Source organism: Eschrichtius robustus, chromosome 3 (genome assembly GCF_028021215.1).
Source record: "Eschrichtius robustus isolate mEscRob2 chromosome 3, mEscRob2.pri, whole genome shotgun sequence".
Classification (NCBI taxonomy): Eukaryota; Metazoa; Chordata; class Mammalia; order Artiodactyla; family Eschrichtiidae; genus Eschrichtius; species Eschrichtius robustus.
The window spans coordinates 20,096,209-20,109,091 of NC_090826.1; the positions used below are offsets into that span (position 1 = coordinate 20,096,209).

The following is a 12,883-nucleotide window of genomic DNA, read 5'->3' on the forward strand; positions in this document are numbered from 1 at the left end:
CCTTACCTGCCTGGTCCCTACAGGTATCTGAGTGTAGGACCCTGCTAGGTCAACCCCTCATTTTACAGAGGGAAACTCAGGAGCCCGGAGAGAGGAAAAAGCTTTGCTGAGAGTCACACAGCTATTGAAACAGAGGCAGGCATATCATTGGAGTCCATTACAGAGATGCACTGCTTCACACAGACCATCCCCTCCCCACCCCCAAATGGGACCCTCCTCACCCCCAAGCAGCTCATGGAGGTATATCTCACCTGCTCATAGAGGATTCTTATAACTTGGGGCTATGGTCGTCTCTGTTGTTAGAACTGAGGGACGCAGACCTCCATGATTTCTTTGAGATACCTCCACAACAATGAGCTCTCATCACCCACCGCAGGTGCTCATAACCTTTACCGCCAGGTTTCAGCCACATGACCTTGGACAGCTAACTCCCCCGAAGTATCATTTCTTAGGGAAAGCTAATAATACCTCACCAGGTGGTTGTGAGGATTGACTGAGATGATGACGTAATGATTTTAGCATAATGCCTAGCATTTAGAAATCAGTCAATAAACAGTACTGATTGTCATCAGTAATATTATTATTGTTATCACTAACTCAGTTCATCTGGAAAAATCTATCCCTGTGCCCAAGTCACTCTTTCATTATATGTGAGTCACATTCAGAAGATAAACAACTGCCCCCCACCGCAAAAAAAAAAAAAAAAAAAAGGAAAGAAACAAGAAGATAAACAACTTCCAGAAGGTGATGGCCAGGGTTCTGATCATTGCTGTCCATTGTCTGGGGGCACAGGACCTGACTCTGGTCCAGAGACCCACGGTCCCACCTCACTGTGTGACCTTAGCCAAGCTCCTTCCCTCTCTGGGTCTCAGGGATGGGCTGTACTCAGCATTTTCCTACATTAACATATCAAATCCTCTTAACCACACAGTACCTGGCCTCAAGTAGCATCCAACACCCCTATGAGGGGAGGAATTATCATTATCTTCATTTACCATCGGGTGACAGAGGCTCAGAGAGGTTAGGTAGCATGGCCCAGCTAGTAAGAGGTCAAGACCCCACGGCACACTTCACCACAACCTAAACCACCAGGGACTGAAAAACAGGCTCAATTGGCTTGAGCCTGATTGCCTGCTCCGTCTGCATTTCGGGAGGACTCAGGACTGTCTGCCTTTGCTCTGCACCTAAGCTACCTGCTTTAGAAAGAAGTGGCCTGGACAGGTGATAAGTCCATACGCAGTAGGGGCTGGGCAGAATTTCAGAATAAATTGGCCAACGAATATTCACTGAGGCCTCTGACTGCCCGGCCCTAAATGTAACCCTCCCCTTCTCCGGCCAAGGGCTCTGGGCACACTCCTTCCTGAGTTGGATGGGGTGATAAGGGGCTGAGCCAAGTGACCTACGTGGAAATCTTGGTCCACTTGACCTGAAGCGCCATCAGCACAATGTTGGTGATCCCTCCGAGTAGACCCGGCAAGCCGAAGGTATATTGCACGCCATAGGTGTCATGGAGGTCCAGCATTCGTTGAAGACACACCTGGGGGCAAACACCATTATCAGCAGATCTGCATGTGGAACTGATACTCCTTACCCACCCTTTCACAGACCCTTGGCATCCAGGGCATCCAGGGGGATGGGCATTAGGACTCAACTAAGTAAGTGCTTCTTAGATTTGAATGTGCACTCACAGCACCTGGGGAGCTCATTAAAATGCAGAGATGGATTTAGTGGGTCTGGGGCCTGAGATTCTGCATTTCTAGCAAAGTCCCAGGTGACACCAATACTAGTCCGTTGTCCACACTACTCATATTTGGGGCTGATAGTTCTGTGTTATGCTAGGGCCCCTCCTGTGCACTGTAGGAGGTTTAGCGGCATCCCTGGCCTGTGCCCTCTAGATGCCAGGAGCACCCCTCTCCCAAGTGTGTCAACCAAAACTGTCTCCAGATATTGTCAAATGTCCCCAGGGGCTGATTGAGACCCACTGGTCTACACCAAACCTAACTGCCATCCAAGAGACTACATGGCTGATTAAAAGGAAAGAATCTGACCACACCTCTGGACGCCCAGTCAGTACTCCTTCCATTTCATCACTTGGCCTCCCAGATGGCCGGGAGCCAACAGATGTGGATACCAACGCAAATTTGATCAGGCTAGTTCCCTCCTTAGAATCCTCTTTGTCTTGGGAATAAAAATTCAGGCTCTTGAACTCGCCCAGAAGGTATTCCTGAGCACCTGCCATCTCTCAAGGCTATGGTGAGAGGCACACTCCCTGATGAACTTTATGCTTCAGCCCAAAGAAGATCTTTCCGTTTCCTGGTTGGGCCACATGCTCTTCTCGCCATTGAGCCTTTGAACACACTGTTCCTTCTGCCTGGAGTACATTTCCCACTTCTTTCCCTGGCTAATATTAGTTCTTTGTCAATGCTCGGGTAAGACGTTCTCTGCTCTGGGAAGCATTTCCTGACCCATCTCAGGCCAGCTTAGATGTGCTCCAGTAGCAGTTAACACACTGTGTTGCGTTTATTTGTCCATTTCCTTCACTACACTATAGCTTGGGAAGCAGGATGACTGTTAAAACAAATGTGTTGAATGAATGAATGAATGAATGAATGAAAAAAATCAGTGAATCATCTTTGAATCCTTCCCGCAGTGATAGACTCAAGGAACCTGAGGCATAGAGAAAGTGACGGACACTGAGCCTCATGATACTTGTGATACATGCTTTTTGGCCACGCTGCACGGCTTGTGGGATCTTAGTTCCCCAACCAGGGATTGGACCTGGGCCCTCTGCAGTGAAAGCTCGGAGGCCTAACCACTGGACCGCCAGGGAATTCCCGTGATACACGTTTTGCTGAATATGTCCTACTTTCATCAGAGGATCTCAAAGCCAGAGGAGATAAAAGACATGTGCTTCCACTCCAAAGATGAAAAGCAGACTACCCCATCTTTTGGTCAGATCGAACTGTTGGTAAGTTCTTCCTTATTTGGGATTGAAACTGCCTCCCTGAATATCCACGGTTCATCCAAATTCATCTTCTTGTGTCACCCAAAAGTCTATTCCTTTTTCCTCCATCAGGTCTTCAAACCTATGAAGATCTGTTGCTCCTAAATATTTCTCTTAGAAGTGTGTGATAACAAATCGGCTATAATGGAGCATTCTGATATTACCAGTATATGTTGAATATTGAAGGAAGAAAAATCCATCCACTTAGAAGAACTAAATAATCAGAAGTGGACGTGACCTAGATTATCAGCCCAGCATCCCTCTTTTGAGTGCTTCCCTTCCCACCCCCATTCACATGGTTCATGGACAGCAGACGTGCATGTATGATGAGTCCTACCTCCCACCCAGCCAAAGATGGGCACATTATCCAAGTTAGACCAAGGAGCCCCTTCTCCAAAGAATTTGCAACTGGGGCCAAGAGATTTCACCTGGCTGCTTTCTTGAAGAGAAAGACGACATTCCACCGTGTGGAGTAGGAGAAGAAGAAGGAAGTCTACAGACTGAGAATAAAGCAGATGTTCAGGAAAAGCAAAAAAAGAAGAGCAGGGACTTCTTGGGTTCCCCACAAGACTCGCATCCCTGGTGCCAGCCTTTCCTGGGCTCCCAGCAGCATTCCTGTCCTTGGGTTCGGTGATACCCCAGTAGCCTTCTAACAAATCCCCCTTATTCCTGAGCAAGCTTGAATAGGTTCTGATACTAGCTCCCCAGATCTTAACAAATGCACCACCCAACCTGGGTGAGTCCCTCACCCAAGCTCTGAAGCTAAATTGAGAAGGTGCCAACGGCTGCCTAATGCAGCCCTTGCCACTACAAGATGGCCCGCCATGTTCTAGGGGCCCGGACCCTGGTGGAAGCCAAAGCAGCAGGTGTTCGTTGCCCAGCTCCTTACCTGCAGGTACTTGGCTCCCCAGATGGAGATCAGCCCAGCCACGAGACCCAGCACCATGGCAAGCCAAGGAGAAGGGATCAGGTAACAGGGGGCGCCCACAGCCACACCTCCTGCCAGCACCGCATTGTGGATGTGAGTCTGCAAAGCAATAGCTTGTGGGTGAATGAAATGACATAGAGAGGACAGCATCTCTCTAAATTACTTGGTAAGCCGGTAGCAAGACAACAGTGTAACATTTTCCCTGCTTCTCTGATCCTGAAACCAGCCCCTCCCCTCTGCAGGGAGTTCACCAATGGTCTTATCTCACCCCACTTCTCAGGCTCAGGGAGCAGTCACCCTGATTGGGAGTCCTTTAGCCTGAAAGTGCAGTTACTCAGGATCCTAGCCATGCTCACACTTAGCTGTGATGTGTCCTTGGGCACTTAACCACTCAGTGCTTTCACTTTGTCACCAGAAAAATGGGGTTTTGATTGTATCTACTGATATGGTCATTGTGAAAATTGAGTTACCATATATAAAACTCTGAGCCCAATGCCTGGCATAGAACATGAGTAAATGCCCCCAAAATATAAGCCATTATTATTGTTTTCTACTATTATTATTATTGGCTACTTGGTGCCTATGTCACCCTGTATTATTGGACCCCATCCCGAGAAGCTGGCCCTTGTTCCTGGGTCATGTCTCTGCTCTGACCTTCATTCCTCTAGAACTGCGGCCTTGCCCTGCTCTTATGCTACTGCTCTCTGCCCCTCTCAATTCTACCCAGATCTTGGAGCTCTGGGCCCTGGGACCAGCTTCTGGGCTTCCCTGACCTGATGCCTACACCTGCCTCCCTGGATGTCCCTACCTTGTCTGATCCTAGACTCCCTGTGACCATGGAGCTCACCTGTGGGGACCCTCACCTCCCCTTAGTGCTGTTAACCTGTCATCCTTGGCCACCTTCTCTCCCCTTCACCCCTGCCCCTTACCCCCCCGCCCGCACCCCGATCTGTCTAGACTTTTTCCCATCATGTCTGGCTGGCTGACCTCATGCCCTGATCATCATGGGACCTTGTTTTGTCTTTAGTCTACCATCTCACCCATCTCTCCCCCGAAAACTCACACACAGACTCGCAGCTACGTTGACAATAGCAGCTAATATTTGCCCAGCACTTATTCCACATGAAGCCCTTCACGTGCATCATCTCTCAATTCCCACCTTTACATGTGAGGGAGTTGAGACTCAAAAAGTTTAAGTGGCTTGGCCAAGTTCAGATGGCTAGGGGAACAAAGTTCTTTACTTCTGATTCCGTTTATTCCATTCTTGAAAGTTCTTGGGGGAAGGGGAGAGGATGCCTCATTCTACCCGTTTTTCTCTGCTGAGTCTTGCTCATGGGAGCTGGTTTCAGTAACTAGCAGAAATGGGGTTCAGACTTGGATTTGTTTGATGTCAAGGCTGATAGATTTAATCACTCCCCCCAGAGGGCCTTTGCTCATTTGACAGTCTCCTATGTTTCAGGCCCATTTTGACAAGGCAGTGCTGATGGGCTGATGCCCCACGATGCTGCAGACAAGACCCCATCACCCGATATGCTCTTTCCCGACCTGTGGCGCTGGCACTGAGGCCGGCGGGTGGGGTGTGAATATGTGTGTCAGGCCTAGAAGACCCAAGTGCTGCCCAAGGGAAAGGCCCCCTCCTCACCATGTTGATCTTCCCTTGAGGGTGAGCCAAGGCTGACACTGAGATGGCTGTCACCATGCTGACCGCAAGGGCGTAGTAGGTGTTGAACAAGGCCTTCTTTTTTTCATCCGGAATGTCCAGCAGAGCGGAGTTGAAACTCGGCCAGAACATCCACAAGAAGAGGGTGCCTGGAGGCCAGAGAGGGTCAGTGGCCGGAACCAGTATTCCTGCTCCAAAGCCTGAGCCAGGGGGACTTCAGACAGGAGAATTCTGGACCTGGCAAGTCTCATCTCTTGTCACTTTCTTGCTCTGTGACTTTGGGCAAATCACGTCTCCTCTCTGAATTCTTAAGCTGGTAGGGCCCAGCTAACATACTTTACAGGCGAGGAAACTAAGGTCCAGAGAGTTGAAATCACCAAACCCCAGGCCTCCTGACCCTGGCCTTTGATGGCTAAATGCTTATTTTTAAAAATTAATGGGATGCTTTCATTTGGCCCAATGGCCTGGTATTCAGTTGCCTGCTGGCGATCTCACTGCCTGATTTCCTTCATCTAAGCCTCTCCCAGCCTCTAAGTTCATCACTTTTACTGGAGCTCTTCAAACTATTGATACACCATTATTACTCCTCTCTTCCCACCCCCGTTCTTTCCTCCACTCCCAGGCCTGGCTTTCTTCATGTGTCCAATTCTCTGCTTTAAGTTCAGGACAAAAGGATTGGATAACCTTATTTAAACTGAGATGTAATGAGCCTCTCCTCTCCTTTGGATATTAATGAAGAGAAGTTCCCTAGAGGGGGATGCTTCCTTCAAAGATGTGAATTCATCAGATACTACTTGAGGAAATGGATCATTACCGAAGGGCTTCAGACACCCAGAGAAGTTTGGAAAAGGAGAGAGATTTTTCTGCAGAGCCCTTTTGGAGCCTCTTGCCCACCCCAGATCTGAGCCCACCCACGCCACCTTGTCCTCACCCAGCATGGCGAACAAACTGGGGCTCGTTGCCGTCTGATCTTTGTCCTCCGCTGCATTGGGCAGAGGCTTTGGGAGGCAGCAGGCCACAGTCAGCCCAAAACAGGCCGCAAACACGTGGATGTACATCATGCTTATGTGGTTGTCCATCTGCAACAAAACCCAGCGGGAACAGTGAGTGTCAGCATCTTCTGCCCACAGGGAGGGAACCTCCCGTGTTCCTTGGAGAAAGTTCTGGCTTCATGTAGGAGGCGTGACTTGAAGTCAGGAGGCTGACCCAGCCCAGCAGCCCCCCTTTCAGAGGAGTCCCGTGAGTTGCTGTGTATTTATTCCCGACAGGTTTCTGGTTGGCTTTATTTATTTAGTTGGCTGAGTCTTGTGGCTTGCAGGATCTTAGTTCCAGGACCAGGAATTGAATCCAGGCCACAGCAGTGAAAGCGCCAAGTCCTAACCACTGGACTGCCAGGGAACTCCCCTCTGGTTGGCTTTAAACACTTTTGGCTGAAGTCCACTTAGGTGGGGGAACAGCCACACGGACATGTACCCCACTGCTTCCTACATTTTGGCAGAATTTCAAATTTTGCGTAGAGTATGAGTGATATGATCTTTGCAACATGAAGCAGCCAGAATTTTTGTAATACTGAACTAAAGTGTTCAGAAAATTCCAGCTATATGCTAATTTTGCTTTACGAATATCAAATTTAGTAACCCTTCATAACTCACTTCGTGGGCTACTGGTAAGTCCTGTCAGCTGTGCCTTCAACAAATGTCCAGATTTGGCAGAATTTTTACCACCATGCTCCACTGACCCCCACCTTGGTTTAAGCCACTATCAACACTTTCCCAAATTTTTGCAGTAATCTTCTAACTGGTCTCCCCATTTCCACCCTTGTCCCCTAACTGACTCTTCTCCACGTAGCAGCCAGAGAGACCCTGTTAAAATCTTAGCTCATGGCATATTTCTGCTCAAATCCCCCAGTGAGGGGGGTGGGAATTCCTCAGTGTCTCCCTCAATGTCAAAGTCAGCGTTCTTACTATGACCTACAGGACCCTGCATTATCTGCTCTCCCACAACCTCTGTGACTTCACCTCCTGCTCATTCCACACACACTGTCCTTGCTCTTCCTCAAACCCACACTCATGCTCCCACGTCAGTACCACCTTGCACCATCTGTTCCACTGCCTGGAGTGCAGGGTGGAGGGATTGGTCCACCCTGGGTACAGGCAATAAGGGGATGCATTGTCTGTAGAGAATTTAAAACAATTAAAGCAACTAAAAGTCCATCTGCTTTTTATTATCATCATGTGCCAACAATTCTAAACAGTGTCACTGACACAATCCTCCTCCTGAAAGAGGCAGACCACTCCCACGGCCCTGCCCTCCATCTGCCACTGTCCTCAGATACCCACGTGACTTGCAAACCTGCTGCCTTCAGCTCTTTACTCAAAAATTATTTGCCCAGTGAAGCCTTCCTTGGCCAACCTCTCTAACACTTTATCCTCCCTCACAGCTATTCCTGTCTGCTTTCCTCATTTTATTTTTTTCTCCATAGTACTTATCACTATCTAACACACTGTATCTTTTGCCTTTTTATTGTTTATTGGCAGTCTTTCCCTCTGGAATAGAAGTTCCACGACAGCTGCATTTTCCCACTGCCTAGAAGAGTGCCTGGTACATAATAGGCTCAGAATAAATATTTGTGAAAGGAATGAATGAATGGTAGGGAACCCTCAGTCGCAGATAAAAATGAAAGTCTGTGGAATTCTCTTGTAAGAACTGAAGAGGTCTTGCATTTTTAATCTCTTTGAGGTCCCCCAGGAATCCAAAAACCACATTTGGGAATCGTCAGCTTGGAATACTCACTTCTTGAGTTGCCTCTACTGGGAACAGCTCTGGTTTCTGGCTCTAGTTTCCCCTGAGCCCTTCCATGCAACAAACCCAGGCTGAATTGAAGTTTTTGAGGAGAAGCAGTGAACTCTCAAAATCAGTGCCAAACCCTCCCCCGGACCAGCTAAACTAACACATTGAAGCTGCAGAGAAGAGAGGAGATGGCTTTGAATTAATGCAGCTTTTTAAAACAACCACTATGAAAACCATAACAAAGCAGGAAAAGGCTTATAATGCATTGCTCACAGTGGGCTTTCCATCTCTGGGAACTGACCTCTTTCCTTGACAGTTTTTACCGTGGGAACCGCCTTCATAGCATTTGCTTGCTATGTTTAAATGTTTAGCATAGACCACACTTTTGCAACCCCATTTTGGCCTGTCTTTAATTTTTTTAATCCCAGAAGCTTTATCAAATGGAGACAGAGCCCTCCCCTTTCACCTGCTCAGCCCTCATCCCCGAGGTCCCTTCTCACAGCACCATGACTCACATTGAAGACTTCCTTGCCGACCATCCTCGTGGCACTAAAGGCTGTCACCTCTATCAATGTCATCAAAAGCAGCTGCAGCAGGTTGACCTTCCCCAGGATGACACCCACTGAGATCAGCACAGATGTAGCGCTCATGGTGGATATCTGAATACTGGGGAGAGGGGGCAAGACAGGGCTGACTGAGAAGTAAGGATGCCTCCCATTCATTCATCCACTCATTCAGCAAACACTTGTTGAGGACCTACTCTCTGCCTGAAACTTTTCAAGAAACTGGGGATGGAGTAGGAGAGCAAATAGACAAAATTTCCGCTCTCATGGGGTTGGAGGCTGCCGAGTCTGGGGTCTCCTTCATCCCCTCCCCCACCCAGGATGGCAGCCACACTCTGATTGATCCGCATACACTCATCTGTACTGAGGATGCTCCGAAGTTCTCATAGGAATGTCTGATTGTTCCCACGGGACCGCTTCTGGGATCTGACTACTAGGATTCTGCCCTGGGCTTCTCTTCTGCTGTCATCACTCACAGATGCTCAATAGAGGGCACTCTTCACCTGCCCGCCCATCCTTCAGGCACCCTCCTCTCTCCCTCTCCCTGTAGTGGAAAGAGACTGGGTTTGGAAGTAGGACAAGCCTGGCTTCCAGTTCCAGCTTTTCCACTTGAACAGCTATTTAATCTCACTGAGCCTGTTTCTTCATCTGTAAAATAAGAAGGATGATAATACTTATCTCATGGGAGTGTTGCGGGGGATTAGAAGGAATAGTCGTGCATGTGTGTCTAGCACACCATGACTGGCACAAAGAACTAACTCAGTGCTATTACTGATTCCTTCCTTCCCTTGACAAGTGAGCAAGCTTAGTGCAGGGATTCAGAAGGAGAAAACAATTTTTGTTTTCAAGACACTTATGATTGGGCTGGGGAGACAAAGCGGACATCATGACCCTGTCAATTAAAACCATCTGCAATATCACAAGGCCAGAGGGGTTCACTGGAGGGAGAGAGCAATGTGAACTGGACTCATCAGGGAGGGCTTCCTGGAGGAGGTGGCACTGAGCTGGACAATCCATTGTGGTTAAACCAACCCACACTCCTCTGGCACTTTGCTGAGACCACCCCTCCCCCTGGGAGTTGATGATGATGATGCTACAACCACCACCACCACCATAATAGTGATAGTAATAATAATAATCTATTGAGCATTATGTATAACAGGCTTGCAAGTACATCACCTCATTTAAATTTTAATCCTCCAGGTAGCCCTCTGTACATGGTGCTAGGGTACCATTCAGTACCTCCATTTTACAGGTGAGGACATTGAGACTGGAAGAGGTGACTGTTTTGGTAATGGCCACACAGCTAGTTAATGACAAATGTAAGGTTCAAACCCACCCATTTGGCCTGGATCCAAAGCCTGTGTTCTGAAGTCTGGACACAGACTTCCCACTGTTTGCTGCCAAGGTAGTGTCCTACTTAACGCTCAAGGACTTCAGAGGGGAAAGCCAGAGGAGGCCAAAGGTATGGGGAAGGGGCCAGGAATTATTTGAAATGAAGGGTCACTCAGTGCTTCACTGTGGCTGGCCTTGTTATCTTTTGGGTGAGCACTCATTTAACTGGCAAAAGCCTAATTCAAGAGATTCTGTGCCAGTGGGAGGATTTCAGACCTCAGGGGCCAGCTGGGACCAGGGAGGTATTGAGACAGTGAAGTACGGTGCTTAGCACAGTCTTGTTCAGGCTGCCAAGGTTGGAATCCTGACTCAGCCACTTCCTGGCTGTGTGGCCTTGGGCAAATGACTTAACCACTCTGTGTTTCCATGTCCTCATCTATAAGGGAGAGGCAAGGCCTACGGAGCTGTTGGGAGGGCAAAGTGAGTCAAGCAAAGTAAGGGGGTTGGTTATTGCTATGATAGGCCCTCCAAGACCTTTTAACATACAGCATTAAAAATATCACAACTTTCAGGGTTCTTTTTATTTTCATCTTTGTTCCAATAACCATTTACTAAGTCCTTACTATGTGAGGAAAACAAAGGAGGACAAAACTGAATAAGACAGGCCCCTGCCCTGAAGGGACTGGTCATCGGTGACTCAAGGCAGAACCGATTCAGTGCCAAGTCAGGCCTCGGGCGGGTGAGGCCGCAGGAGAGGGAGAGGGCCTGTCTGAGAGGCAGGCCTGGACACCGCCCACCAGCCCAGCCAGAGCAGGAAAGTCCAGGAAGGAGCCCATTGTTCAAATCTGTGAAGCCAGCCCCATTGGGGGTCGCAGCTGGGAGGACCCAAGTGGTCAGGGCAGGGCAGGGGCGTTCACTCGGGCTGTAAATGGCCTCTTCTTGTCTTTCCGGATTGAGTGGAGAGCAAACAGATTCCTGCAGGCAGGACGTCAGAAGAAGGGGCAGCCTGGAGATGCCTGGAGACTCAGGCTCAGGAAGCAGAAGGCTTGTGTGACCTTAAGCCAAGGCAGCAGAAACACCAGACCAGGACCACCCTATTGGAGTTCCCCCAGAATGCCCTTTGTCACTTCCCAGGTGGTTACTGGGGTTATTGAATCCCCATGGGGATTAGCCCTAAAATGGTTTAAAAGAAAAAAGGTGAAGAGTTTTTTTCAGGGCCCGTGGGGAGCTGGCTACACTGTGTTTCTTGTCAGGACCACTCTGCAGTGTGTGGGAAAGGTTACAGAGTTAAAACTGAAGCCATTTCCACCAGTTAGCTATGTGACCCTAGGCAAGTGTCTTACGAGCTCTGAGCGTCTAGTTCCTTGCCTGTACGCCACATCAGACCCCTACTTGGAAGGGTTAAACAAACAATGTTTGTGAAGTGCCCAGCACAGAGCCTGGTTCATGGAGAGATGTTTAACAGCAGTGCCCAGAGGTTTAGTAGGGTCTCAGAGGGGAGGGTAGAATGGCCTTGAAGGGGTCCCCAAGATACCTAAGGTGGGATTTACCCATCATCTGGGCAAGACAAAGTTTCAGAATTGGATAAAACCAAAAAACAATTTTTAAAGAAAAATTTTACCTGGTTCCTCCTATTAAGTGTGAATGACTTTTTTTGCAGGTATGTACAACTTAATGTATGTGTGTGTGTATATATATATACTCTTGTGTAACCATCACGCAGGATAATATAGAGAATGTTTACTGCACCACATAAACTTCTTTTGTGCCCCTTCCTAATCAATAAACACCACCTTCCTCAGGTAACCATTATTCTGACTTCTAGCAACACAGGTTAATTTTGCTAGTTCTTATAAAGGCATCTAAATAAATCAAAGTTAATTTAAAGAAACTAAAGACAAGGCTATTTCTTGTCCACCAGCATTTGAGGACTGAGAGTACTTCCTTCTTTTCAAGAGACTCTCTCTCTGAGTGTGAGATTTCTATTTCTTTTTGTCTAATCTCTATTAATTTTTTCTTTGAACTAATATTTATTGTATAAGTTTATGAAATCAAAATCAATAAAAAAGAAAGGATACAGGGTGGGCTATAGATCTGGGCCCCTTGTGATGTCACAGAGTAGGGTTGTCAGATAAAATAGAGGATGCCGGTTAAATTTGAATTTTAGACAAACAATGAGTAATTTGTAAGTATAAATAAGTACTGAATATTGCGTGGTGTCAGTGCTAGAAAGAGAAGGGGACAAGCCAGCTCTTCTAGAATCTGCCCTCTTGGGCCCCAGACACCCAAGGACCCAAAAGTGATCCAGCGGCCATCCAGTTACCTGGAAAGATTGAGGACCATCTTCCTAAGGGAGAGTTGGTTCAGGAAGCCATCCAGCAGGACTGTCAGCTGCACCCCAAGGGCCAGCATGAAGAGATTGAAGGCCACGCTGCTCCAGCAGTGTCTCCGCAAAGATGTGTTGAGGAAACCCAAGCCAAGGACTGCCATGATGATAATATCCTGGAAGTCTGCTCAGGGAAGAGATGTTGAGAAGGAGGAAGAGAAGCAGACAAGGTGGAGGGTTGTGTGAAATTGGAGTTTTACAGAACAGCAGCTGGAAG

The 12,883-nt window shown here is 48.0% G+C and overlaps 1 protein-coding gene across 2 annotated transcripts in view; it reads right to left on the bottom strand.

Moving 5' to 3' along the window:
- RHCE (Rh blood group CcEe antigens) overlaps positions 1 to 12,883 on the bottom strand; it is a 35,624-nt gene that overhangs the window by 12,298 nt on the left and 10,443 nt on the right. The window contains exons 2-7 of one of the 2 annotated variants that reach the window (XM_068537795.1): positions 12,604 to 12,790; positions 8,898 to 9,048; positions 6,524 to 6,671; positions 5,575 to 5,741; positions 3,894 to 4,031; positions 1,427 to 1,537 (exon numbers count right to left, since the gene is read on the bottom strand). In XM_068537795.1, coding sequence (XP_068393896.1) covers positions 1,427 to 1,537; positions 3,894 to 4,031; positions 5,575 to 5,741; positions 6,524 to 6,671; positions 8,898 to 9,048; positions 12,604 to 12,790 — 902 coding nt within the window. Of the gene's footprint in view, positions 1 to 1,403; positions 1,538 to 3,893; positions 4,032 to 5,574; positions 5,742 to 6,523; positions 6,672 to 8,897; positions 9,049 to 12,603; positions 12,791 to 12,883 lie in introns of both variants that reach the window. The other variant, XM_068537794.1, reaches the window with a different exon arrangement.